Here is a 27525-nt window from a genome sequence, read left to right as displayed (position 1 = left end):
CATGGGATGCCTGTCTTAACAAGAAGAGGATGCACTGCAGCAGTGTCTTTCCTCCTCCCTGAAACTTCAATGCCCATGACCCCAGCCTTGCTGCCAGACTGAAATGAACAAGCATTTCCTCTCCTCTTCACCCCTACCTTAATTTTTGTTATTGATGCCTTTTTTTTAATTTATAAATAATTTTCCTTTGGTTCTTGGTATCTTTTAACCTTGGCGAAGTGCAGGGTGCATTTTTGTTCCATGGTTCCTGATGTGTGCTCACTGCTGAAAAACCAGTTCTAAACCAGTGCCTCAGCCATGGAATTCTTGTAGGTCCAACTTCTGCCCTGTCCCCAGCTCTAACTGTGACACAGTTCTCCCCGACAGAAAAGGGGGAGCAATGTAGAGTGTGTTCAGTATTCCCTGGTGTGGGAGTGGAGGAAAACCTTTGTGACCTAGAGTTAGGTGAAGAGTTTTTAAACAAGACACCAAAAATACAATTCACCAAAGGAAAAAAAAAATCAATAAGTTGAACTTAGAATTAAAAACAGTTGCTTTTACTCCAAGAATGTTATGAAGAAAAAGAAAAAAGAAAAATAAACAGTTGCTTTGTGAAAGATCTTGCTAAGATAAAAAGTCACAGCCTAGGAGAAAATATTTGCAAATCATATATCTGACAAAGGACACATTTCCACAATGTATAAAGAACTCTCTAAACTCAACAGTATGAAAAAAATCTAATTACAAATTAGACAAAAGGCTTGAACGGAAGCTCTGACAAAGAGAATATGGGATTGCAAATAAGCATATGAAAAGATGTTCACTGTCTTTAGCGAATACAATGAAACACCACTACACACCTATTAGAATGGCTGAAATAAAAAATACTGATAATACCAAGTGCTGGTGAAAACACAGAGCAACTGGAGGTCTCAGATGTTGTTAGAATATCAATGGCACTGCTACTCTGGAAAACAACTTGGCTGATCATTATAAAGCAAAGTATACACTGACCATATGACTCAGCAATCTCACCCCTGGGTATTTATCTCAGAGAAAATAAAACTTACTTTGACACAAAATGTGAATAGCAGCTTTATTTGTAATAACCAAAACCTGGAAACAACCTAAATATCCTTCAGTGGATAAGTAATGGGAAAGCAAACTGTGCTACACCCATATGATAGAACACTTCTCCGCAGTAACAAGGAACAAGCTATTGATACTGTGGGGGAGGCAAAGCTTCACCTCTACCTATCTTCGCTTCTGTTTGTCATTGATGTCTTTTTTTCTTCATTCATAAATAATTTTCCTTTGGCTCTCGGTATCTTTTAACCTTGGCACAGTGCAAGGTGCATTTTTGTTCCGTGATTCCTGATGTGTGCTCACTGTTGAAAAACCAGTTCTAAATCAAGCTATAATAGGTTTTCAGCTGAGACTCTTTAACAAAAAGACAGGTTAACAAGAGAAAAGCAGTTTATTAACCCATGCAGCACACGTCACCTGGGAAAAACCTCAAGGGAAGGTAACTCAAAGCAGTGGCTTAGAATCTGCTTACATAGCACCTTCCACAAAGAACAATGGATTTGTAGAGAAATGACGGGACAAAGGAAAGCGACTTTAGGCTTCCAAAGGCAGGCAACTGTGGGAAGTTAAATCTATGGAGAAAAACGAATGGAGTAAGGGTTACAGTTTCCTCTGGAGCCATCTCTGGGCTAACAAGAGTCTAGAGTCTTCTCCAGTAAAGGAGAATTTATATCCTGGCTTAAGGCAGAAAAGGAAGAGGATGGAGGGAAGTTTTCCTGCATTTGCTTTTTCTTAATTGCTTTCAGCTTGAAATACTTTTTATGTTAAAGAGGCATATTTAGGGGGTGACATAATCTGGTTTCCTTCAATACACACAACAATTTGGATTTCAAAGACATGAGTGAAAAAGCCAATCTCAAAGTGTTGCATACTGCGTGATTCCATGTATATAATATTCTCATAATGACAAAATCATAGCCAAAAAGAAAGGAATTAGAACATCAAGAATAATAGCAATCTCAATAATTATAATAGCAACAACCCCTGCAAAGGATTGAAATACATGGCTCATCATGTCCGGAAAAAAAAAAAAAACCCTGTGATCGTCTTTGGAGAATGCTAGGGCACACCTATTATTCTAAAAACTGGTTAAATAACAGGAAGGAATCGAGCATTCCCACAAGGAAAAGCAAGGAAAGAATCATTCAGCCTAGAGCAGCCAATACCAAGGAAGGTAAACAGGTCATCAGCTGGGATAGCACAGCAGCAGGCAAGGAGAGGGTAGAGCTTAGTGCTGGGCTTAGAGTCTGGATATTTCCATTTTTTCCTGCTGTTCCTACTTCTTAAAGTTCAGCATGCCTTGCTTGGTCTGGACCTACAGGGTTGCTGATGTGAGCGATGACTGTAAAGAAACAGACTGCTACACTTAGCTATTGCCATAAACATCTGTAAAACCACAGTGGCAACCCACAAGAAGCGTTTATTTTTGCTCGTGAGTGTATTGTTGGCTGGGCAGCCTTCCTGATCTGATCTGGGCTTGGCAGGACTCATCCATGTGCTTGTGTTCACTGAGGGTCAGCTAGGTGGCCCTGCTGACCTTGACTGCATATGTAGGGCCTCAGCAGGGACCACTGGGCCAGCTTGGCTGCGCTCCAGGTGTCTCATCCTCCTGAAGGCTGGTCCAGGAGTGGTCCATGGGGGTTGCAGAGCTCCAAGGGAGAACAGAAGCAGCTCAGCCTGACACATGGCCACTTCTGCCGTGTTCTATTGGCAAAGGAAGCCACAAGGCAGCTCATTTTCAAGGATCTGGGAAAAGAGACTCCATCTCTAGCTGCAAGAGGTGTGGTGCTGGTTCAGCTGAGAGCTGGCCCAGCCACGGGCACCTGGACCATTCCCTGTTCCATCACAAGCCCTCAGGTCCTGTGTCATCTCCCTGACTTTGTACGGAAGCATCAGGGGCTATTTTGGTGAGAACTGGAACCCAGAAACTGATGAACAAATTGCTCCACATGCATGTACCACTCCAATATCATGCCATGTGCATACTCACACTAACGTGTGCACACACACGTGTGCACACATTCACACACTCATGTATGCACACTCACTTGTGTACACACACGTGCACACACATTCACATACTCATGTGTTTGTACACACATGTGTACACATGCACACATGTACAGTGCACATGTATGCACACAAGCTTACACACATGTATGCACACTCACCCATACGTGTTCTCACACGTGTGAGCACAGGCACATGTACGCACACACAATCACTCACATGTGTGCACACACCTTACACGCTCTCACATATGTGCACACCCACGTGCACGTGTGTGCACACACGTGTGCACACACACTGACACCTACATGTCCACACACATTCACATGCACCCTCACATACATTCACATTTACACACACATGTGTGTGCATACACATTTATACCCACCATCATGCATTCACACACTCATGTGTTTGTACACACATGTGTACACATGCACACATGTACAGTGCACATGTATGCACACAAGCTTACACACATGTATGCACACTCACCCATACGTGTTCTCACACGTGTGAGCACAGGCACATGTACGCACACACAATCACTCACATGTGTACACACACCTTACACGCTCTCACATATGTGCACACCCACGTGCACGTGTGTGCACACACGTGTGCACACACACTGACACCTACATGTCCACACACATTCACATGCACCCTCACATACATTCACATTTACACACACGTGTGTGTGCATACACATTTATACCCACCATCATGCATTCACACCCACACACATGCACACACTCACATCCACACATTCACACACATCCACACTCACATGCACACACACATGCTCAGATGTGTTCACTCACATGTGCGCATGCTCATACCCTCACACACACTCGCCCCTATGCTCAGTCTGCCCCTGCATTGGGAAGTTGTGGGCTCCCTGGCCCCCCATCTAACATTGGAAGAAAGACAGGTGGCCTCTGATTACTCAGTTTCCCCCACCCAGCAGCAGAAAGATGAAGGCCAGTGTGGCTCCCCATCCCAGCTCTGATGCTAACATGGACCTCTTGCCTCTCTGGCCCTCAGTTTCCCCTTCTGTAGATTGTAGGAAGGGATCCAGATGTTCTCCCAGGGCCCTTGTGGCCTGGTGGCGGATGATTCCACGAAAGGCCTGCTCGGGTCCCTCAGTTGGGCCTTACAGACAGAGGCCTCTGAGCCAGGAGGGACCTGAGAACTTCCCAGAGGCGGCAGCTCACAAGCAGAGTGGATTTGCAAGCCCCACGTGAACAGCAAAGCTTTCACATGAATATGTGTGAACTCAGGAGAGTAGGCTGCGGGAGAGCAGAGGCAGCGGGGAGCGGGCAGCGGCACAGCAGCGGTGGCAGCCCGGTAAGTACCCTCTGCCCTTGCAGGGTGTTAGTCCAGGCCGCCCAGCCCCAGGGCATAGCAGGGGAACTGGCGCACGGGCACCTGGGATCCCCGGGAAAGGAAAGAGGTAGAGCTGCCCGTCACAGGAGGCTGCGGCCCTCCCCGTGCGGCTTATCCCCCACCTGGCACTAAGGGGCTGGAAAGCTCCTGGGGCCCTCTGAACTCCCGGCCTCTCACAGACAGGGAACCAGCAGCCCAGAGCCCAAGGGCCTCATTGCGCAGGTGAGTGGGGAGCTTGTGAACAAAGCTGCTTCCGGCTCCTGGTGAATAAAGGTGATGCACAGAGATGCTCACAGAGATGCTCACAGGACGAGTCCTGGCTGCTCAGGGCGGCTCAGCATAGGACTCTGTGGCAGCCTGTCACTGAATGTCCTGAGCTCAGTTTCCTCATCTGCAAGATGGGAATACTAACAGTACCAACCTCAGAAGGTTGTTAACAATAATTGAAGTTAAAAGGCATGGCATGCCTCCTGTGTACCAGGCGCTGTGTTAGGCACAGGCTGGGTGTTAACTCCTTTAAAACTCACAGCAACCACAGAAGTCTGACATTGGGGCAGTCCAGTGGCTTTTCTGACTGTGCTCAGGCAAGACAAGCAGCTGTGATCTAGTCAGTGAAGTGTTCAGTCTTGTGTATGTCACGACCTGATTTGGGGCCCCTCGGTTCTCAGCCCCTTGAGCATGACAGGTGAGAAGGGTGTCTGGGGGGCTTCCCCTCCCTTTTCCCACTGGATTTCCCTCCTCCTCCCCAGCCAGCTAACTGTGGCTTCTGCCCTCTGCAAGGAGGAATAATGGGGAAAGAGGAGAACGGGGTAGGAATGCGTGCTTGCCTGATACTGTTGGAAGCTAGCGTCACCTCCCTGAGTGAGGCTGGAGGTCAAGCTGATTTCTCTGCAGGGGTATTTCTCTGCATGGGCTTTATGGAGATGCTCCCACCACACTTGGGGTCTCTCTCCTGCGTACCCGCCCCCAAAGTTCCTCCCTCAACTCAGGAATCAGGCAGGTCCATTCTGCAGGCTGTACATTGAAATCTCTCCCAGCAGTCTCCTTAAAGCCAGCCTCTCTATCTTGTCTTAAGATGAAGGAGGACGCATCCCCTCCCCCATATATGGTGCTCAGATAATTCTGTAAATTCTCCGAAACCCACTCTCAAACCCCACTCCTAACCCCGTGCGGGGGGAGGAAAGGCATCTAGCAGGTTCTCAGCCACCTGCTTTCCACGCGTCCCACTGAGCCGTCTACGTCACAGCTCACTTCAGTACCTGGTCTCAGCTGAAACTCCCTTCAACATCTCTGACAAATACATCAGCCTTCTAGGCCCACAGCCTGTCCCATTCTCCCACACTGCCATTTCTAGCCCTTGCTTTACTGGTCTGCAAAATGGGCTGAATAACACTTACCTTACGGGCTATTGGATGGTTCTATGGTCTCATACAGGTGATGGCTCTTTATAAATTGTAAAAGGGCTGTGCCTATGAGGGTTGTAACTACCACTGCCCATTCATTGGGTGATGACATGCATTTTGGTGATGTCTGGGTACTTTCTGTGTCTCCGCTACAGGCAGCTGTTCCTCTAATGGGTACCTTGCAGATTCCTAGAGGCAGGGGGCAGTGGCGTTCCCTCCTCCACCTGTCTGTCCCTGACACACGCATTTGTGTTTTGGGCATGCTGACTGATGGGTTAGTAAGAAAAAGAGAGTCCTCCTTCTGGGGAGCACAGAGCCGGGCCATGGCCTCTGGAATGTGGCAGATGAGTTAGTCCCTGGCCCCAGGGTGCAGAGGCGGCGCTGGTAGCAGCCACAGGGGGCGGGGAAGGGAGAGGAGTTTACATTCTCAGGAACTATGTGGCACCTTCATGCTCATGATTTCACTTACCCTGCCTGTTGACAGAGAGTCTATTTCTGTGGGTGTTTTCTCTTCCCCTGAGGATCACAAGGTCTCTGTTTTCCAAATTTCTCACCACTTGCCCAGGAGAGATGTTGTTAATTATGCATGTGCTCCCATCTGGGGCTGCACAGGCCCAGTCTGATCTGAAATCCCAGGAGGAGCCCAGCCGAACCGCATGGGGCTGGTCCTTCCCCACCCCAGAAGGTCCACAAACCTGCCCACACACCACTGCGGGTCTCAGACGCAGTGTTCACCTGTCCCTGGTGAAATGACACCTATATGGGCAGAGTGCTGAGGGGCTCGCCAAGTTATAATTGTCTCATTTAAAGGTTTTGCGTTTGCATCTTAAAATCACGTCCTTCCTACCTCTTTGGTGTTCAAATAGCCTTCCTAGATGATGGTGAAAACACGGATGACTTTTTGCAGGAACTTACTTGGGAAAGTAGAAAACTGTCAGACTCATTGGGTCCCAATGTGTTTCTCATTTGCTGATCTGTGAACACCAAGCATTTTAGAACCATTTCTCCCAAGAGTGAAGTACAAGCATTTGTTCCCTCATCTGACAAAGCCAGGACTCAAACCCAAAAGTATAGGAATTCCATACATCCGCACTCTCCCTACTGAGAGATAGGAGTCTGGGTCCGTTCCAGCTCTGCCACTGAGGCTCTGTCCAACTGGAAGGAAAACACTCGTCCTCTCTGAACTTCTATTTTATTGTCTCTAAATCACACCAAATAATTCATGCCTCCCTCTCCCTTGGAGTGAGATGCGGGCTGTAAATGTTCATCGTTACACCTGAGGAAGGGAAAGACCGAGGGGCGAGGTGGGTCCCCCTCAGCCCGAGTTCTTCATCATTCTGCCATCTGTCTCTCTCATCCAGTGTTCATGGACTCCCGGGCAAGGCAATCTTTAGCAATGTCCTCAGAAACTGTAGAGTCTCCCCAGATATGTCCATTTTGTGCTGCTGTAACAGAAGACCTGAGACTGGGTAATTTATAAAGAACAGAAATGTCTGCTGCACAGCTCTGGAGGCAGACACATCCAAGATCAAGGTGCAGCAGGTTTGGTGTCTGGTGAGAGTCCCATTCCTCACTTACTTCCAAGGCAGCGCCTGCTTGCTGCATCTTCCGTGGGGGACAGATGCTGCCTCCTCACGTGGCAGAAGGCAGAAGGCAAAAGGACCTAAGCTAGTTCCCTGTCTCCCTTTCATAAGGCACTAATCCATTCACAAGGCAGAGCCTTCAGGACTTCACATTTTCCAAAAGGCCCCACCTCTTAATGCCATCATGATGGAGACTCAGTTTCAACATGAATTTTGGAGGGACACATTCACACTGCAGAAGGTGCAGAGGGAGAAAGAGATTGAAGAAGAGAGACAAAGGAAAAAGAGGGAGCATGGGGCAAGGGAGATGGTGACAGCAGCGTAGCAGGCTCTGAGGCCCCCTGTGTTGGCTCCATGTCCTCCCTGAAGCCATCCCTGAGTTCCGAAATGAGGAACGCTTCTCCCTGCATCCACCGAGCCTCCTACCTTCCTAGCCTCTGAGAGCAGGACATCCAGCCCTAATTCATTGGCTGGGCATGGTGGCTCACGCCTGTAATCCCAGCACTTTGGGAGGCGGAGGCTGGTGGATCACAAGATCAGGAGATTGAGATCATCCTGGCTAACACAGTGAAATCCCATCTCTACTAAAAATACAAAAAATTAGCCGGGTGTGGTGGCACACGCCTGTAGTCTCAGCTACTCAGGAGGCTGAGGCAGGAGAATTGCTTGAACCCAGGAGGCAGAGGTTGCAGTGAGCTAAGATTTCACCATTGCACTCCAGCCCGGGCGACAGAGTGAGACTCTATCTCAAAAAAAAAAAATTCATCATTACATTCCCAGCCCCTGAACTTGGTGCTCATCGTTAACACTCAGTAAGTGTGTGTTGTGCTGAATTACAAACTTCTCTTCCTCCTCCTGCTAAACTCTAAGCCCTCTGAGGACATGGACTTTGTGTTTTACTCCTGTATGTACTCATTCTGGGAAAATGTAACAATCAGGAGAAACTCGGTTACGCTGCTATAACAAACAGCTCAGTGACTTAACGCAGCAAAGGTTTATTTCTTCCTTCTGTGCTATGTCTCCTGGGGGCTCTACTCACTCAGGGACCCAGATGGATAAGGCAGCCTCTTGCCTGGAACACTGATAGTCACTGTGACAAAGGGAAAAAGGGTCCTGCAGGGTCACCGCTGACACCCGAATGCTCCACCCGAAAGCTGTGGGTTTACTTCCACTCGCATTTGTTTAACCAAAAAAGTCACGTGACCATGCCGAACTTTAAGGCACCCAGAATGTGAGGGCTGGAACAATGGGGAAATAACAATTGTGTCTGGCACTGGAGGTGGCAATGAGGGGCACAGATGCAGACTTTGGAGATGGCCAAACTTGGACTTGAATCACAGCCCAGCCATTTCAAGGCCATGTCACCTTGAGCAAGTCTTTTCACTGCCCTGAGCCTAGCTTATCACATCTGTAAAACAAACTTTCAGGAATTATCAAAGGACCATTGTCAGGCTAAGAAATAACATATTTGAAGGGCCTAGAGAAGAGTAAGCTCTCAAAAAATGTTTATGATAAGCTCTTATTTACCTAGCCCCAGTACAGAAACAGTGTGGGGCTCTATCACTGTGAATTGGGTTAGAAAGTTCCAGAGAGGACTGGGCACCATGGCTCACACCTGTAATCCCAGCACTTTGGGAGGCCGAGGTGGGCGGATCACCTGAGGTCAGCCTGGCCAACATGGCGAAACACCAACTCCACTAAAAATATAAAAATCAGCTGGGCGTGGTAGTGCACACCTGTAATCCCAGCTCCTTGGGAAGCTAAGGCAGGAGAATCGCTTGAACCTGAGAGGTGATGGTTGCAGTGAGCCAAAATCACCCCACTGCTGCACTCCAGTCTGGGTGGCAGAGCGAGACTCCATCTCAAAAAAAAAAAGAAAGTAAAGAAAGGGTGCAGTGGCTCACGCCTGTAATCCCAGCACTTTGGGAGGCCAAGGCGGGCAGATCATGAGGTCAGGAGATTGAGACCATCGTGGCTAACATGATGAAACCCCGTCTCTACTAAAAATACAACAAATTAGCCAGGCCTGGTGGCACGCACCTGTAATCCCAGCTACTCGGGAGGCTGAGGCAGGAGAATCGCTTGAACCTGGGAGGTGGAGGTTGCAGTGAGCCGAGATCACACCACTGCACTCCAGCCTGGGTGACAGTGCGAGACTCCATCTCAAAAAACAAAAAGAACATTCCAAAGAGGCGAGTGATGAAATAGGGTCATTAGCAATACCATCTTGAAACCCTCACCCAAAAGCGAACCCCAATACATCCACAGCACCTCACCAATTTCCAAGGACTTTCTTATCCATTTTCGACCCTCGCAATAAACCGAGGCCTAGTGAGCAGCCTTCAGTATCCTTATTTTATGGAAATGTATGGTAGTTCAGTGCCATTTCACATTTTGCCCCAGTCACAGCAAATAATCAAAACAAACAACTGGGCTAGGCCATCTCTAGCAGTGTCCTCAGAAACTATATAGTCTTTCCAAATAGGTACATTTTGTGCTGCTCTCACAGAATACCTGAGACTGGGTAATTTATAAAGAACAGAAATGCATGCCTCACTGTTCTGGAGGCTGAGACACAAGTTGAAGCAATAGCTAAAATTTACTGAGCATTTACTACGTGCCGGGCAGTGTTCTAAGAATGGGGTTGGCGAGCTATAGCCCACAGATTGGACCTGGCTTGCCATCTGTTTCTATAAATAAGCTTGGTTTTGTTTTGAGACAAGGTCTCACTCTGTCACTCAGGCTGGAGTGCAGGGGCGCAATCTCAGCTGAGCCTCAAGTGATCCTCCCACCTCAGCCTCCCAAGTAGCTGGGACTACATGCATGCACCACCACAGCTGGCTCTTTTTTTTTTTTTGGCAGGGATGAGGTTTCACTATGTTGCCCAGGCTGGTCTCAAGCTCCTGAGCTCAAGCAATCTGCCCACCTCAGCCTGCCAAAGTGCAGGGATCACAGGCATGAGCTGCTGTACCCAGCCATAAATAAAGTTTTATTGGAACACAGCCACACCCGTTTGGGTATATATTGCCTATGTCTGCTTTGCACTACAATGGAAGAGTCACATGGTTGCAACAAAAGTTATATGGCTCCCCAAAACCCAAAATATTTACTATCTGATTCTTGACAGAAAAAGTCTGAGTAGTTTTCGTGTCTGCTAATAATTAGGTTAGGGTCAGATCCTGGAAATGAGAGACCCAGTGGAGGCGGTACTATTTGGGAAGTCACAGCATAATCCCTCTGGAGATCCACTCTGAGCATCACGTGTTGGTCACACCTCCCAGGCTGAAGGGAGCCATGCTAGTAAGCCCTTAAAAATATCAAATCAGCCAGGCATAGTGGCTCACCCTGTTATCCCAGCGCTTTGAGAGGCCAAGGCAGGCGAATTGCCTGAGGTCAGGAGTTCGAGACCAGTCTGGCCAACATGGTGAAACCCTATCTCTATTAAAAATACAAAACAATTGGCCTGGTGTGGTGGTGGGTGCCTGTAGTCCCAGCTACTCTGGAGACTGAGGCAGGGGAATTGCTTGAACCTGGGAGGTGGAGGTTGCAGTGAGCTGAGACGGTGCCATTACATTCCAGCCTTGGTGGACAGAGCGAGACTCCATCTCAAAAAAAAAAAAATCAAATGACTTCCCTCACCCTTAATGGCAGCAGATTTTTATCCTGTGTTTCCTCAACCGTCTTTTCGGAGATGCCTCCAGTCACTGAAAACCTTGCTCAAGAGCCTATGTGCGCTTCTCCCTCTGTTTCTCTGCATTGAGTCCAACGCTGTCCCTTGCCCACTTTGTCCACCAGTATAGGCGAGACCTATCACAAAATAAATGGCACAGAGGCTTCCCGGAAGACACGCGTATTTCAAGCACAGTCAGCCAAGAACAGTGAGGCTGAGCTCTTGTCAGCCAAGAGCCCTTGCAGAACCGCAGAGAACCTGCCGCACACTCTGCAAGCTGGGTCACTCCTGAGGTGCACACACAGTAGCTCCCAGAGCCCTGGGAAGCAAGGCACGTCCATGCCCACTGTCAGTCGCTGGCTTAGCTATGTTCTAGTTAACAAAACAGCTCAGGCGCATCATGTTACAGCAAGTCACGCTGTAAGGGATGGATTTTATCAAGTTGGTGTGTGTTCTTTTCAGTCTAGTTCACACCAAACCCTGTGAGATTGATACCAGTGGTATTATCCCCATTTCACAGGTAAGGAAACTGAGGCAGAAGGGGGGACCATCTTGCTTTCGTGCCTCACAGTAACCAGAGGAGCCAGAATTCAAACCCTGGCTTCTATCTCAGACCCTTACACTGAAATGCTAAACTCCCACCCACCGATGCCAACAAGAAGGATGCCTGTTTTCGATTTCATTGTATAATCTGGCAGACTCATCACTCTGCTGTTTCCTTGGAAATTTATCTCCTGACACCTGGATAATGGGTGTTTTTTCCCCAAAGGGTTTGCCCAGCCACACCTAAAGTTTCCATATCTACACATATCTTGGCTACATCAATGGTAATTGCTTGGGTGGCCAAATGGAAATCTTCCCACAGCAGGTGGGAAGTTCCCACACCCAGGGGAATTATTGGCACTAGCTTATAGCCGTGAGCTGAGAGGCAGGAAGTGGCAGTGAGTCCTGGTCTAGCGGTGAAGAAACAGGTGCTCTAGCCAAGCTCTATCTTCCACTAGCTGTGTGTCCTTAGGTAAGTCACTTGCCCTTTCTGGGGAAAGAAGGGCATTTAAATACACACTCCTCCAAAAGAAGCTTTCCATATAATATAGCACAGAAATTAAGAGCAGGGCCTCTGGACCAGAGAGACTGGAATTCAAGTCTCAGCTTTACCCCACCTAGAGGCCCTTGACTTCAAACATCCTTCGCTTCTCTGAGTCTCAGCTTCCCAGCTTTGATAAGAGCATTTGGGGCCATCCTCTCAGGCCTCCAGTAAGCAAGGGCAAGTAGGCATGTTGCTTATCAACTAAAAAGCTTTGTGCACATGTGTAATGACGATTACCATTGTTCTGTCCCCAGCCTTTGTTCTCCAGGCTCTCTGAGCACGATGTCTGCAGCTCCCACCAGCAATGGGGTGTTTGTTGTCATCCCTCCGAGCAATGCCAGTGGCCTCCGCCCACCTCCAGCCATTCTGCCCACCTCCGTGTGCCAGCCTCCAGGGATTATGCAGTTTGAGGAGCCACCGCTGGGGGCACAGACACCAAGGACCACACAGCCACCTGACTTGCGGCCCGTGGAGACATTCCTGACAGGAGAGCCCAAAGCTTTAGGGGTAAGAACAGCCTCTCTGCATAACCTGAGGCAGGTAGTGAGTGCTCCAGCTCAGGAGCATTCATGCACATTTTGGAGAGGGGAGAAGGCAGTTAATAAATACTTAGTAATGGCCGGGCACAGTGGCTCACCCCTGTAATCCCAGCACTTTGGGAGGCCGAGGCGGGCAGATCACGAGGTCAGGAGATCGAGACCATCCTGGCCAACATGCTAAAAACTCCGTCTCTACTAAAAATACAAAAATTAGCCGGGCACGGTGGTGCAAGCCTGTAGATCCAGCTACTTGGGAGGCTGAGGCAGGAGAATGGCTTGAACCCGGGAGTCGGAGGTTGCAGCGAGTCAAGATCGCGCCACTGTACTCCAGCCTGAGCAACAGAACAAGACTCTGTCTCAAAAAAAAACCTTAGTAATGACTGAAAGCTTCATCCATGCACCTGGTAGACAAGCACCCTTCCCGCATAAAGCTCACAGAGAATAAACCAGTAAACAAATGACTCAGAAACCACCAAAGAGAAAAATAAGGTTGAAAACTATGACTGGGGCTAAGGGGAGTAATAGCAAGGGTAGACGGAAAGTTCTCTCTGGGGAGATGACATTTCAGCTAAAACCCGGCTGTCAGATTGAAGCCAGCCAAGGGAGCTGCTGGTGGAAGGGCTGGAGAGGAAGCTCCGCCAGGTAGAGAGAACAGCAATTGCAAAGGCATTGGGAATGAGTGTGGCTGTTACAGGAAAAGATGGAAGCTTGACATAGCTGGAACATAATGAGCAAAGGAAAGGGGGAGATGAGAGGAAGTGGGAGTGGTAGTCAGCCAGCCGCAGTAGAGCTGTCAGTGCATGAAGAATAGCTTCTGAGCTATTTGTCAATCCCAGATGGCCTTGAGCTATTGGTCTCAATAAAATATTGAAGGCATAAAATATTAGCTAGAGATAGAAACATATATACACTCATTTGCATGTATGTATGTATACACATAGTGTTAAAAAAAAAAAAAAAAAAAGCTTTAGGCCAGGTGCAGTGGCTCATGTTTATAATCCCAGCACTCTGGGAGGCCGAGGCAGGTGGATCATCTGAGGTCAAGAGTTCAAGATCAGCCTGGCCAACATGGTGAAACACCATATCTACTAAAAATGCAAAATTAGCCAGGCATGGTGGTGCACACCTGTAATCCCAGCTCGGGAGGCTGAGGCAGGAAAATCACTTGAACCCTGAAGGCAGACTTTGCAGTAAGCCAAGATCGCACCACTGTACTCCAGCCTGGGAGGCACAGTGAAAAAAAAGAAAGAAAAAGAGAGAGAGAGCGAAAGACAGAAAGAAAAAGAAAGAAAGAAAGAAAGAAAGAGAAAGAAGGAAGGAAGGAAGGAAAGGAAAGAAGAAAGAAAGAAAAGAAAGCTTTAAACAAATTAAATTTAACAGAGTTTATGTGAGCTAAGAGTAATTCATGAATCTGGCAGCACTCAAAACCAGAAGAGGTTCAGAGAGTTCCATCCAGCTGTGTGAATAGCAAGCTCTCTGAGGCCAAACACTGAAGTGAAGTAGAGAAATCCCCCGATCAGCTGCGGCTAGGTGTCTGCCTTATTTGGGCATGATGTCATGAGACGTTTGCTTTGTTTGGGCATGGTCCGATCCATTGGCAGGAGCTCAGCTGTTTGTCCTTAGCTGAAACTCAGCTATCGGTTACAAAAATATACCCCTAAAATAGGTTTCAGTGTGTTTGTGTACTGAGTTAGGTTGCAGTTTGTTATGTAGGAACTCAAATTATGGAGACAGACTAATGGACTCCTGCTGTTTTAATTATACACACACATATGTAGATTCTTCAGACTGTTCCTTGGCCTCCGTTTCTCCAGGTGAAAGAAGAAAGCATAGATTGAGCAATAGCAATGATGATGAAGGTGAAGATGATGACAGCTCTTGCTTATTAAGCATCTCTGACTGGTGCACATACTGTGCTGGGGACTTAGCACGCATAGTCTCACTAGATTCTCAGCACCACCTTGTAAGAAGGGGATCACGGGCAGGTGTGGTGGCTCACTCCTGTAATCCCAGCACTTTGGAAGGATGAGGCAGGCAGATCATCTGAGGTCAGGAGTTCAAGACCAGCCTAGCCAACATGGTGAAACCTGTCTCTACTAAAAAAAAAAAAAACACACACACACACGCACAAAAATTAGCTGGGTGTGGTGGCACATGACTGTAGTCCCAGCTACTCAAGAGACTGAGGCAGGAGAATCACTTGAACCTGGGAGGTGGAGATTGCAGTGAGCCAAGATCGCACCCCTGCACTCCAGCCTGGATAACAAGAGTGAAACTCCGTCTCAAACAAAAAAGAAGGGGATCACAGCTCCTACTGGACAGATTAGAAAACCGAAGTTTGTCAAGGCCAAGTCATTTGCTGGTGAGTGGCATCCTATAAACTAGAAATGGTTGACCCTAAAGTTTTACTTTTAACCCCTCTGCTCTGTGGCGTCCAGGACCTCTGGCTCAAACATGCTGGAATTCTACCCTAATAGCTGCACCACATCCACTGGTGCAGGAGGGGACTGGACTGGGGCACAGACACCAAGGACCGCACAGCCACCTGACTTGTGACTCGTGGAGACAGTGAGCAGAGAGAGGGCAACAACTGCTGGAACTCCGAAACCCCAGAGCAGACCCTGGGCACCAACGCTCTCCCCTCCAAAAAGAAAACAAATTAGATGAGACAAACAAACTGCTGAAAAGCACAAAAAGTGGAAAATAGAACTAAGAGTTATGGAATCCCATCCATTGAGAAGAACACCACTGCAGCCCTAGCTGGCCTGCCGCCTCAGAGCTGGGACGCTTCAGGCAAGTTACTGAACATCTCTGAGCCTCAGTTTCCTCATCTCCAAAATTAGGATAATAATAACCTACCTCTGGCCGAGTGCGGTGGCCCACGCCTGCAATCCCAACACTTTGGGAGGCCAAGGCAGACGAATCACTGAGGTCAGGAGTTTGAGACCAGCCTGGCCAACATGGCGAAACCCCATCTCTACTAAAAATACAAAAATTAGCCGGGCATGGTGGTGAGCACCTGCAATCCCATCTACTAGGTAGGCTGAGGCAGGAGAATCACTTGAACCCGGGAGATGGAGATTGCAGTGAGCCGAGATCGCACCATTGCACTCCAGCCTGGGTGACAGAGTGAAATTCCGTCTCAATAATAATAATAATAACCTACCTCTTCTCATTAGGATTAAATGAGGCCACATCTGTAAATTCCCAGCACGGTGCTTAGCGCAGACAAGCATTTGATAAGCAGCAGCGGATGTTCCCCGAGGCATAATCCTGGTGGCTGTGGTGGTCTCCCAGCAGGGGAAAGACCTACAAGGAAGGGGAGCAACACTGGCATCTTGGACACCGTGCCATGCTGTGCCCTGTGAGGACACTGAAAAGGTGAAAGGCAGGCAGCTAAAGAGAGGAAGACACTGAAGATTCAGGGGCTCACACCCATGGATATCCAAATTCCATGCATGTTAGAAAGAAATATATATTCCACGTGATGCTGAGACAACAATTCTAGTTGTTCCCAGTCAGAACTGCCCACGCAAGGACCGGGCTGGTTTGGGTAGTGGTGAGTGCTGGTCACTGGAGTCCCTGTGGAAGTCATGGAGCTGGAAGGGGCTGCTGGGCTCCCAGGGCTGGATTCCAGGGGTCTTCAACATCTCTTTCCACTCAGTTCCGGAATTCAATAGTTACCCAAAACACTGCAATGTTTCTGCTCCGTGGTAGACCTTTTTTTTTTTTTTTTTTTGAGACAGAGTCTCGCCCAGGCTGGAGTGCAGTGGTGCAATCTCAGCTCCCAGTTCAATCGCCTCCCAGGTTCAATTGATTCTCCTGCCTCAGCCTCCTGAGTAGCAGGGATTATAGGCGCCTGCCACCACACCCGGCCAATTTTTTGTATTTTTAGTAGAGACAGGGTTTTCACCATGTTGGTCAGGCTGGTCTTGAACTCCTGACCTCATGATCCACCTGCCTCGGCCTCCCAAAGTGCTGGGATTACAGGCATGAGCCACCGCACCTGGCCTATGTGGCAGACCTTACTGGAAGCTCACACTTGGGAAAACCATTCCACTTCTGGGCATAGACTAGTATGGTGCTGGTAAACCAACTCTTGGAAAGAGAAAAAATAATCCCACTGGAGATTTCAGCAAGCTGAGGCCGCTGCTGCCCAGGGGTGAGACGATCAGTGATGGACACTGAAATAGAAAGATGCTCCAGGAGAAGGCGCTGGGGGCAGGCTGAGAGGGTGTTGGGGGATGAGGAAGGCCATGCAGTGCAGGGAACTTTGCGTCATAGAATGGAGTCCTAAGAAAGCCAGGCAGCGACACAGAAGATGATCAGAGCAGAAAGCAGGAGGCAGGCCGGCTGAGAGCCTTGCTCTGTGTGGCCCGTAGGCTGCGGGGAACTGCCTTTCTCCTTAAAAGTGTCTCTGTTGGGCCGGGCGCGGTGGCTCACACCTGTAATCCAAGCACTTTGGAGGCCAAGGCGGGTGGATCACCCGAGGTCGGGAGTTCAAGACCAGCCTGACCAACATGGTGAAACCCCGTCTTTTAAAAAAAAAAAAAAAGTGTCTTTGTTGGTTGCTGTAATAATGTCACCTCCAAAGAGTTTCTTTCCCAGTCGCCCACCGAAGCTGGCAGAAGGTGGGGCCGGGCACGCTCTCCCCGGGCCGACAGGGGGCGGTGTGGAACAGGCCCCGCAGCGCTGATCTCTGACTTCCCACAGACGGTCCAGATCCTCATCGGCCTCATCCACCTGGGCTTTGGCAGCGTGCTGCTCATGGTTCGCCGCGGCCACGTGGGGATATTCTTCATAGAGGGCGGCGTCCCCTTCTGGGGAGGAGCCTGCGTAAGTGCCCGGGCCATGGAAAGGGAGGGTAGGGGGGATGCTGCCCAGGCTCACCTCTCCCCCATGCACCCACCCCCCATACTCCTGGGCATAGCCTGTCCTAGGTGGGGGCCTGGAGACACTTCCTAGAAGAACTGGAGTCTAAGTCTAACTCCTCCCAAACCCTCTCCATAAACCTGAACCTGACCCCGCTCCTGCGGATGGAAAGCTCCCAGCAAACAGCCAGAGAAGCTGCCAAAAAGGACAGGAAAGGCCGGCTCACACTTGTAATCCCAGCACTTTGGGAGGTCGAAGCAGGCAGATCACTTGAAGTCAGGAGCTCAAGAAGAGTCTAACCAACATAGTGAAACCCTGTCTCTACTAAAACTACAAAAATTAGCCGGGCATGGTGGCACAAGCCTGTAATCCCAGCTACTTGGGAGACTGAGGCAAGAGAATCGTTTTAACCCGGGAGGTGGAGGTTGCAATGAGCTGAGATCTTGCCACTGCACTCCAGCCTGGGCAACAAAGCAAGACACCGTCTCAAAAAAAAAAAAAAAAAAGGGGGATGGAGGCTATAAGGACTGGGTCCAAACCACCTGCACCACCCAGATCCCAGCCTCACCCCGCATCCAAACCCCTCCTGCAGAAACCCCCCAGCTCCCTGAGTTGGGTCCCAGCCTTCCAAGAGCCCTGTCCCCTGGGAGTCGGACCAGCTCTGAAGGCCCTGAGCCCATTCCTCTCACCTCCCCCCAGCCAAACTGGCCACTCACCCCTGCGGAAGAATGGACAAGTGAGTCCTTGTCATCACCAACATTAGAGGGCGCTTCAGTGTTTGCAGTGAACCCTGGTGTTGGCACCCTCATCAACACATCACCAGAGCCTCCAGCCACCCCAAGGAAGCACAGGCTTCAGAGTCAGGTCAACAGGGTCTGAATCCCAGCTCCACCGCACGCTAAGGCAGAGTCCCTTGGGTGTGTCACTGAACCTCAAGCCTCAACCTCCTCATCTAAAACTTGGGCTCATGGATCTGGCCCTTCCTGCCCCATAGTTTGCAGAGGAAATCAAGAGATAATGTGCATGGTGCGTGGATTACTAACCCTAAAATTCTGCACCAAGTAGTGACTGCTGGGTAATTCCCTTTTTGGAGAGAAAGCCAGAGATTTGCATAAAAGGGATCGCCATTGTGTGAGTGTAGGTTCCAGAACCGAGGCTCGGTGACTTTCTTTCCCTGGCCAGGCTGCCTCCAGCAAGAGCACAAAACCCCCTAGATGGGGCTCCAGGAGGACAAAGTGGCTGACACATCACAACCAGATCAGGACAGTCACCTGGCCATGCTTGGGGACAAGCTCTGACCCTTTGCATGGTGCATAGTGACCCGAAGTTGGAGGAAAATTTTGCAATCAGGAAAGCTCACAGGGAGAAACAAAGGGGTCACTTTCCCCTCCGAGCCCCCTCCTGCGGGCTTTATCACAAATATGCCCAGCAAAACTTCAAAACTGGGGGAAGGAACAAAAGCAAAAACTTGCTTTTCGGTCTCAGGAGACATCAGGGTCAGGAGATCCTGGCAGGACATGTGTGCGCTCCGACTTTCAGTCATTCTGTTGGTGTTTCACATTGCTAACCTCTGGGGACCCCTGAAAATAGAGGGGTATTATGTGCATTTTTCTAGAAAGCGTACTCATCGCTTTTCTTGGAGGCTCAAAGGAGTCCTTAGTTGAAAATTCCCAGAATTAGACAGGGCATGGTGGCTCATGCCTGTAATCCCAGCACTTTGGGAGGCCAAGGCATGTGGATTGCCTGAAGTTAGGAGTTCAAGACCAGTTTGGCCAACATAGTGAAACCCCATCTCTACTAAAAATACAAAAAAAATTAGCCGGGCATGGTGGCATATGCCTGTAATCCCAGCTACTCGGGAGGTTGAGGCAGGGGAATTGCTTGAACCAGGGAGGTAGAGGTTGCAGTGAGCCAAGATGACGCCACTGCCCTCCAGCCAGGGTGACGCAGCAAGAATCTGTCTCAAAAAAAAAAGGAAAAGAAAAAAGAAAATTCCCAGAATTCCAGGATGGTACAGAAGGAAAGAGGCAGTCAGCAGGGATGCAGAGGCAGCCAGGCCTCCTTCTCTGTATGAACCTGGGCAAGTCACTGTCTCTGGGGCTTGACTTCCTCATCAATAAGGCATCATGCCTGTCTCCAGCCCAGATAGCCGGATTCCAAACCCAGCCGCCCTCTTGACAACACCACTTGATGTTGAAGAGGCAACTCAGCATATCAAAAGGAAGCCCTGGATGCCTGTCATAGGCTTGCCTCCAACACTCTTCCTCCTGTCATCTCCTCATCTCAGCAAATGGCACCTCCAGCCACCCAACTGCCAATGCTAAACACATCCCAAGAATCATCCTAGAGTCTTGTCTTTCTCTGCTCCACACCCACCCCAGCAGCAGGTCCTGTCGGCCCGCCCTGCAGAGTGCAGCCTGAGTGTGTCCACTGCTTCCCACACCTGTCACCCCCATGCTGATCTGCGCCCGCTGGAGACCTATGGCGACTCCTTCCTGGTCCTCTGTCTCCGTGTCACCCCAGGGCCGCCTCCACCTGCCACTGAACCTGCAGTCTCCCCAGCATGGCAGCTGAGTGCCACCTGCAAATTGCAGGCCCAGAGGGACACAGCGCTGCTCAGCTCCATCCTCTCAGCTCAGCAGGTGCAGGGCCAGCCCCACCTCAGTGTGTCAGGCACTGCCAAGTACATAGGTGCCAAGATGCAGGTCCCTGGGCCATCCTCATAGGCAGCCTCATGCCCCACTGTTGTCATCCCAGCTCACAGAGACAACCCTGACCCCCCACCCAGCCTCGAGGAGCCCCTGTGGCCCCCATGTCTTCATCACAGCTCTTAGCACCACTATCTGTACTTTTAAAACTTCACTGTTCACTAAGCGTCAGTCTTCCCCAATTAGAATATGAGCTCCAAGAGGGCAGGGATCTGGTCGCCTTATTCAACTCTGTTATAGTCCTGACACATAACTGCCACTCAGAAAATGTTCGAGTTTTTCTGTTTTTTGTTTTGAGACAGAGTCTCACTCTGTCCCCCAGGCTGGAGTGCAGTGATGCTGTCTTGGCTCACTGCAACCTCCTCCTCCCTGGTTCAAGTGATTCTTGCTCCTCAGTCTCCCAAATAACTGGGATTACAGGTGCATGCCACCATGCCCAGCTCATTTTGTATTTTTAGTAGAGACTGGAGTTTCACCATGTTGGCCAGGCTGGTCTCAAACTACTGATTTCAAGTGATCCTCCCACCTCGGCCTCCCAATCCTCATGCTGGGATCACAGGCATGAGCCACCACATTCAGCCTCACTCAGTAAATGTTTGATAAGTGAATATTTGAAGGAACAATGTCTTCCCCATGAGGCCCTGATGATATGATGTCAATGAAACCTCTCACCTTGTAAGCCACAGCCCTAGTTCCCTGGACAGGGGACACCCTTACTGAGAGACCCCAAGGTGCCTACCTGGCAGAGAATGTGGCATCAGAAGGCTGCTCTCTCTCCCTCACACCTCTCTACAGAGCCCAAGCAGCGTGTGCCCTGCCCAGGGTCCTGGCTGAGTCTCTCACTGGGCCTCACTGTGTCCCCTCTCCCCACACAGTTCATCATCTCCGGATCCCTCTCAGTGGCGGCGGAGAAGAACCACACCAGCTGCCTGGTGAGTCTGAACAGGGGGACCCAGGGGCTGGGATGAGGCCACGGCAGAATCCCACCCTGCCCCGCCCCTCCCGTCCACTCACTCCTTCAGCTCATTCCCCAGCACTTCTGAGGGACCTGCTAAGTGTTAGGGGCGGGCCACCATCCAGGCAGACCAGACGCAGACCATGCACGTACAGGAGAAGACAGGATTGACCTCTCAATACACAAGCCAGGGTGGAAAGTGAGGTCCACGGATAAAATGTTCATGGTCACTCCGAGAAAGGAAAGGTGCTAGAAGACGTCCTGGCAGAGCGGAGCCCTGCTGGGCCTCAGTAAGCAGAGAGGACGTAGAAACACCACAGGGAAAGCTTGAGAATGCACGGAGGGGCGTGGGCAGGGTCGCCGCTGAAACCACGCATGGCTCCGTCCAACGAGGGCAAAGGCAGGGGAAGGAAAGTGGAAAGACACTAGACAGAGAGATTTAATCCCACGATGGGGCTGGATCGCAGTCTCAGGAGGCTTGGTGCCTTCTGTAGGCATGGGGAGGCGACGGAGGCTTTGAACAGGGGGCTGTGCGCTTCGTGTCAGGCTGGGGCCACGGCAGTGAGGGTCACGGCACTTACCTTCTGGTGCCTGGTAAGGCACCCATAAAGCAAACTAACAAAGAAGATCGTCGCCAAGCGTGGAATGTGCCGAAAGGAAGCTGACAGGATAATGTCAGTCATTCTAAGCTCAACTGGGGTCCCTGAGCTGGGGTCAGTGAACCAAGTCCTCACAGTTCAGAGGGCAACAGCCATGGAAGAGCCCAGTTGGGAAACGCTACAGGCTCTGGACAGGGGACCGGGGTCCCAGACCACCACACACAAGGGCTGGGCCAAGAGGGAGAGGCTGGGGAGGTGACTCAGAGCCTAAATGCCAAGTTCAGGTTTATTTTAAGGGCAATGAGAGACCACAGTCTTCAGCAGGGGATTCCTTGCCCTATTCCCATACTTGCAAGGTGTCCCAGGGGTTGGGCGGAGAATGGGTGGTGTAAGGGCAGGACCAGAAGACAGGACTCTCGGGACCGAACCCAGCATCCCCCAGCCCATAAGCTCCAGGAGAACAAGACCTGACCTAGGGTCCTGGCTGAGTCTGGACTCAGCACCTTGCAGAGGGCCTGGCATGCAGCAGGTGCTCAATAAAAGCTTTTGACTTAATGAATCAATTAATGGATTTCTTGTGAGGCTGATCTGATCTCAACGAGCTCCTGGTTTCTATTTAAAAAGAAGAAGAAGAATCAGGTGTCTTTAAACCTGGAGAGGTCCTAGAGTCCCCAGCCCACCCATGAGGGGCTCCTCCTTTAAGCCTGGGGCAGATTAACCAGAAGGCTCCAGCTATGGGTCACGAGATCATCAGGTTCTGGCTGCACAGGGATGGTGACCCGTGGGTGGTTGCCTGGACCAACCTACAAGTCACTTGCCCTGCACGCTCTTCAGAGCCTCAAGTCTTAGGCCTCTCAGCCCATCCAACCTTCAGGCCATCGGCTCCTGCCACTCCTGTCTCTGCCTGGTGCCCCACCGGGGTCTGCAGTGCCTCACTCTGCCAGCCGCTTCCTGGGACCTCCTGGAAATAAACTCAACCCCTCTCCTCACCAGGCCTCAGTGTCCACAGCAAAGGGCCTCCCCAACCCATGCCCCTGAGCAGCCCTCAGCCGCAGCTGCCCTTGCAAGATGCTGGGCCCGGGGGCGAGGGAGCCACAGTAAGGGGTAGGCTGGAGGCTGCAAACTCCACCCAGAGAGGCTGTAAAGGAGGTGGTGCCCGTCTTCCAAGAAGACAAGAGAAGGAAAGAGAGACAACAAGGCCTCCTCCCGAGGTCCCAGGGGAGGAGAAAAGGCGAGTGGTCGATGAGAACGCGGCTGCGCGCAGGGTGGCATGGCCGCTGCCTCCTTGGCTGTGGGAGGGACATGCTGGGGGCTGGGCAGCTGAGCAGGGGCCCCTGCCATTTCCCCATCTCTTCCCCTCTTCCCCTGCTTGTCTCTCTGCCTCTGCAGGTGAGGAGCAGCCTAGGCACCAACATCCTCAGCGCCATGGCGGCCTTTGCTGGGACGGCCATCCTGCTCATGGATTTTGGTGTAACTAACTGGGTGCGTTGTCAGATGGCCCCAGGGGTGGGAAAGCTGTGTCCAGGAGGGCAAGGGGTGAGCATCTGCAGCACCAGGACACGGGCAGGGCCTGCCAGTCCCTATAGACCTCAAGAATCCATGGACCCTCTGAGCCTTCCCCGAGATGGGCACCAGAAGGAACAAGGAGGCAGCCTGTAGGGTGAAGGGGAGGGTGCAGGACGGGCGGCAGGGGGACTGCCTCCAGGCACAGCTCTGCCACCAACGAGCTATGTGACCTTGGGCAAGTGATTCTTACGCAGGGAACCCCCTTAGTCTAGAACTCTGGGCTCACCTTTCTGTGGATTTTGGCCCCCAGGATGTGGGCAGGGGCTATCTGGCCGTGCTGACTATCTTCACCATCCTGGAGTTCTTCATCGCAGTCATTGCCACCCACTTCGGGTGCCAGGCCACTCGTGCCCAGGCCAACGCAGTGAGTGCCCCCACCCCACATCCACTAAACCTGAGCCTCTGGAAGGCAGTTGGCTGGGCACATGCTCTGCCTCCAGCTCCCTCCCTCTGCCCTCTGGGAAGGAATATGGAGAAACAGCACTAGGAGAGGTGTCCCATCCATGTCAAGGGGGCCAAAGAAGTCTTTGGGCTGGGTGTGGTGACTCACGCCTGCGATCCCAGTACTTTGGGAAACAGGACAGGAGGATTTCTTGAGCCCAGGAGATCTCTTACGAGCCTGGGCAACATAAAAATTCCTATCGCTGCAAAATTAGCCAGGTGTGGTGGTACGCACCTGTAGTCCTCGCTAGTCGGGAGACTGAGGCAGGAGGATCGCTTGAGCCCAGGAGGTTGAGGCTGCAGTGAGCTACAATCACACTACTGCCCTTCAGCCTGGGTGACAGAGTGAGGCTGTCTCTAAAACCAAAGCAAAACCAAAGACGTCTTTGCAGTTCAGCAAAGACAGGACTGTTCTCCTCGAGGCACAGGGTGGCACCAGCATCCACGGAGCCACTGCTGTGTGCAGCCCTGCAGGGAGCCCTGCAGATGGAAGGCCTGGGCTTGGGCTGTGGGGGCAGTGCTGCACTCAGAGGAGTGGGACTTTTTGGGCTTCCCAGGCCACATGGAAGACAGGGGCATCAGGGAGGGCAGCATGACAGAGATGGAAATTAAGCTTTAACTTCCAAAAAAATGGAGTACAGTGGTGATGGAAAGGGGCTGGAGGGAGCGTTCAAGGCAGGGGAACCAGTTGGAGCAAAGGCTGTCTCAGGCAGGCAAATGCAAGCCACAGGGCATGGTGGGGTACATTGAGGGTCGGGGCACTGAAGGTCTGAGCAGGGGAGTGAGCTGGCTCAGGGAAATCAGTCCAGAGGATCTGTCCAGCGCCGGGAGGTAGAGGGGTTCGAGGCCGATGCCACGGTGCCGGCAAGAGAGCGCAAAGTCCTGAACCAGGCCAGGGCAGCTGGGAGAGAAGGAACATCAGAACGTTAGCGCCTGGCGAAGTGGGGCTTTTGTCTGTTCTGTTCACTGCTGTACTCCCGGTGCCTGGATCATAGTTGGCCCCAATACGTGTTGTTTGAAATACTGGTTGCACGCAGAGCCCTAAGGGTGCAATTCAGACGCAGAATTCAGTATCAGGGCGCTGTTCTCAGGTGACCCACAAGGGGGCACTATTGTGACACTAGCCTGAAGCTCCAGCGTCCTCCAAGAGCTCAGTGCTGTTTTCTCTGCAGCCCGTGATCTTCCTGCCAAGCGCCTTCAGTGCAGACTTCAACATCCCCAGCCCGGCAGCCTCTCCGCCCCCTGCCTATGACAATGTGGCATATATGCCCAAGGAGGCGTCTGAGTAGCAGATGTGGCACCTGCAGGTGGCGTCCAGCCTCTCCCCTCTGGGCCCAGCCTCTCCCCACCCCCACCTTGTTCATCAGGGGCCAGCCCCACCTCGGCCACCCTCCCCCACCACGTCCACTGAGTGAGGTGTGCCCAGGGACATCCCTCCCACACTTTCCCCAGTGGCTTCTTTCTAAAAGACACCAGGCTGACATCGGGGGTGTGCATCCTTCAGCTCCCCAAGTCCCATCACCCTTCCAGGGACACCCTCTGTGTATTTCTCTGCTCATAGGGGAGATCCTAGCCTCACTGAAGACTCAGGTTCGAGGCCTGCCCTGACCCTCAGGCCTCAGGCAGGTCATTAAGCTCAGAGAGCCGGGAATCCTCCAGAATGGAAGAGTCTGACTCTGGCATTCCACAGAGGTGCAGCTGCCAGGCCGAGGCCACACAGCAGGGCAGCGGCCTGACCTCAGGTCTCCTGGCCCCAAGATCAGCTCTGTCCTTTGTCATCTGTTGCCACATCCGTGGACCTCAGGTTTCCCATTTGGAAACTCGAGTGTTGAACCAGATAATGTTCATAAGGCTCTTCCAGCTCCCCAGGCTCCCTGAAGTCCTGGATGTAAGCCAGGCATCACCCCCTATTCCCTGGAAACCCTCTTTTTCCTTATCTGGCTATGGAGTCAGCATCAGCCCCGCCCCCCACCACCATCTCCCAAGGTGGGGGAGGTTGCAGCGGAGGGCAGACGCCAGCTCCCTCCTGAGGCCTACCACAGTCAGCATCGACAGGGGCACAGCAGTGGCAGTTAGGGACTTCCCTGTGCCTCTCAGCACTCCCTTGCCCACCTCCATAGCTCAAAGACAAGGCTACCACAGAGGTTACATGGGACCTGGGCTTTGTCTCCAGGGGACGAGGAGACACTGTCAGCCTGGTGTCCACAGGCGCTGATAGATGAGATAGCTTGTCTCATCCACACCACAGAACGAAATAAACCATGTGGCTTAAGTTTTGAGCTGGTCTCGTTGCAATGACGTTTTCTTTTTAACCTCAGAGGCTTCTGAGGGTCATCCCACATTTATCAGAGGACGTGGGTAACTGTCCCACTGTCACAGCAAAAGGGCACCTCTGGGTGCCACGCTCTGTGTGGTGTAATCCTTACACTTCTTCTGTCCCCATCTCAGCTCAAACAAACATGCATTCATATCCCCCCTCCGCAACTAAGAACACTGAAGCTTGAAGAGGTTAAATTATATGCCCAAGGCCACCAAGCTAGTAAGGAGAAAAGCTGGGATCTGGGCTGGGCACAGTGGCTCACACCTGTAATCCCAGCACTTTGGGAGGCTGAGGCCGGCGGATCACAAGGTCAGGAGATCAAGGACCAGCCTGGCTAACACAGTGAAACCCTGTCTCTACTAAAAATATAAAAAATTAGCCGGGCATGGTGGTACGTGCCTGTAGTCCCAGCTACTCAGGAGGCTGAGGCCGGAGAATCGCTTGAACCTGGGAGGTGGAGTTGCAGTGAGCTGAGATCGCACCACGGCACTCCAGCACTCCAGCCTGGGTGACAGAGTGAGACTCCGTCTCAAACAAACAACAAAAAAAGCTGAGATCTGCGCCTAGTTCCATGTGACGTCAGAGTCCGTGTTCTCACCACCTGGTCTTCCCTTAGTACAAACCAAAGTGCTTCCCACCAGCCCCTTCTCCTCATTCCTTCTGTTTCTTCATCCCAAAAACTAAGATGGGCTGCGTTCCTCAGCACACTCACTTCTTCACCCAACAAACTCCCACGCCTCCTTTAAGACCCTGTTTAAATGCTGCCCCTCCTGTGCCGTCTTCCCAAAGGAGGGGTGGTCCACTAGGTGGCTAAGTGCCACGACCACAACACTGGAATGAGGGTGGGGCAAGGGAGGTGCCATCCAAGGGAACATTCACTCTCAGGGTCACGTCAGTGCAGAGTTGGGGTAAGGGGTACCACAAGGTTTGGCTTTCACAATCAAGAAAGGAGACTCGAGGATTTGGAGCTTAGAGTTTAAGATCGTTAAGTATAGAGCCGGAGGAAATGTACTTGAGGATTTAGGACCAGTTTTCTTGCCACATAAAGGAGACTAGAGACATTTCAGAACTGAGGGGAGAAGCTGGGCGGGGGAGAGAGAGAGAGAGAGTGCTTAACCCAAGCTGGGATTGCTGCCCTCTCTCCTCTGCTGACCAAATCCCTTGGGAAGTGTGTAGGCCAAAAAACACAGATCCATTAAGAAGAATTAAAGACCACAGGTCCCTAGAGATGTCCCATGTCCAGACAGCATGGAGCCACAACATAGATACGGCTGGGGACTGTGCCTGGCGACACAGCGGCCCCCACTCCCGTGTAGTA

General features: G+C 51.2%; 1 protein-coding gene across 3 annotated transcripts; it reads left to right on the top strand.

Annotated features, from left to right (window-relative positions):
• The first annotated feature begins 12060 nt into the window (after nucleotides 1-12060).
• MS4A15 (membrane spanning 4-domains A15) lies at nucleotides 12061-26166 on the top strand. 3 transcript variants are annotated; one of them, XM_064365489.1, is made up of 7 exons: nucleotides 12061-12135; nucleotides 12462-12714; nucleotides 17460-17582; nucleotides 21202-21258; nucleotides 23270-23362; nucleotides 23697-23810; nucleotides 25060-26166. In XM_064365489.1, exons 2-7 carry the CDS (start codon nucleotides 12490-12492, stop codon nucleotides 25174-25176), a joined length of 729 nt encoding a protein of 242 aa, XP_064221559.1. In that variant the 5' UTR covers nucleotides 12061-12135; nucleotides 12462-12489; the 3' UTR covers nucleotides 25177-26166. The 3 variants fall into 3 exon arrangements, with proteins under 3 accessions (XP_064221559.1, XP_064221560.1, XP_064221561.1); XM_064365490.1 differs by lacking the exon at nucleotides 12061-12135 and having other exon boundaries at nucleotides 12458-12714; XM_064365491.1 differs by lacking the exons at nucleotides 12061-12135; nucleotides 17460-17582 and having other exon boundaries at nucleotides 12458-12714.
• Nucleotides 26167-27525: the final 1359 nt, after the last annotated feature.

The sequence above is a fragment of the Aotus nancymaae genome, unplaced genomic scaffold (genome assembly GCF_030222135.1).
Source record: "Aotus nancymaae isolate 86718 unplaced genomic scaffold, 86718_ANA_hifiasm-v0.15.2.pri h1tg000059l, whole genome shotgun sequence".
NCBI lineage: Eukaryota > Metazoa > Chordata > Mammalia > Primates > Aotidae > Aotus > Aotus nancymaae.
The sequence above is the reverse complement of the archived record's forward strand: the minus strand, read 5'-3'. Positions and strand labels throughout refer to the sequence as shown.

Bases quoted from the DNA above. Each gene is read 5' to 3' on its own strand.
- MS4A15 (XM_064365489.1), top strand. From the start codon at position 12,490: ATGTCTGCAGCTCCCACCAGCAATGGGGTGTTTGTTGTCATCCCTCCG. The intron at 17,583-21,201 runs GTAAGTGCCCGG...CTCCCCACACAG, and splicing joins CCTTCTGGGGAGGAGCCTGC to TTCATCATCTCCGGATCCCT. The intron at 23,811-25,059 runs GTGAGTGCCCCC...TTTTCTCTGCAG, and splicing joins CTCGTGCCCAGGCCAACGCA to CCCGTGATCTTCCTGCCAAG.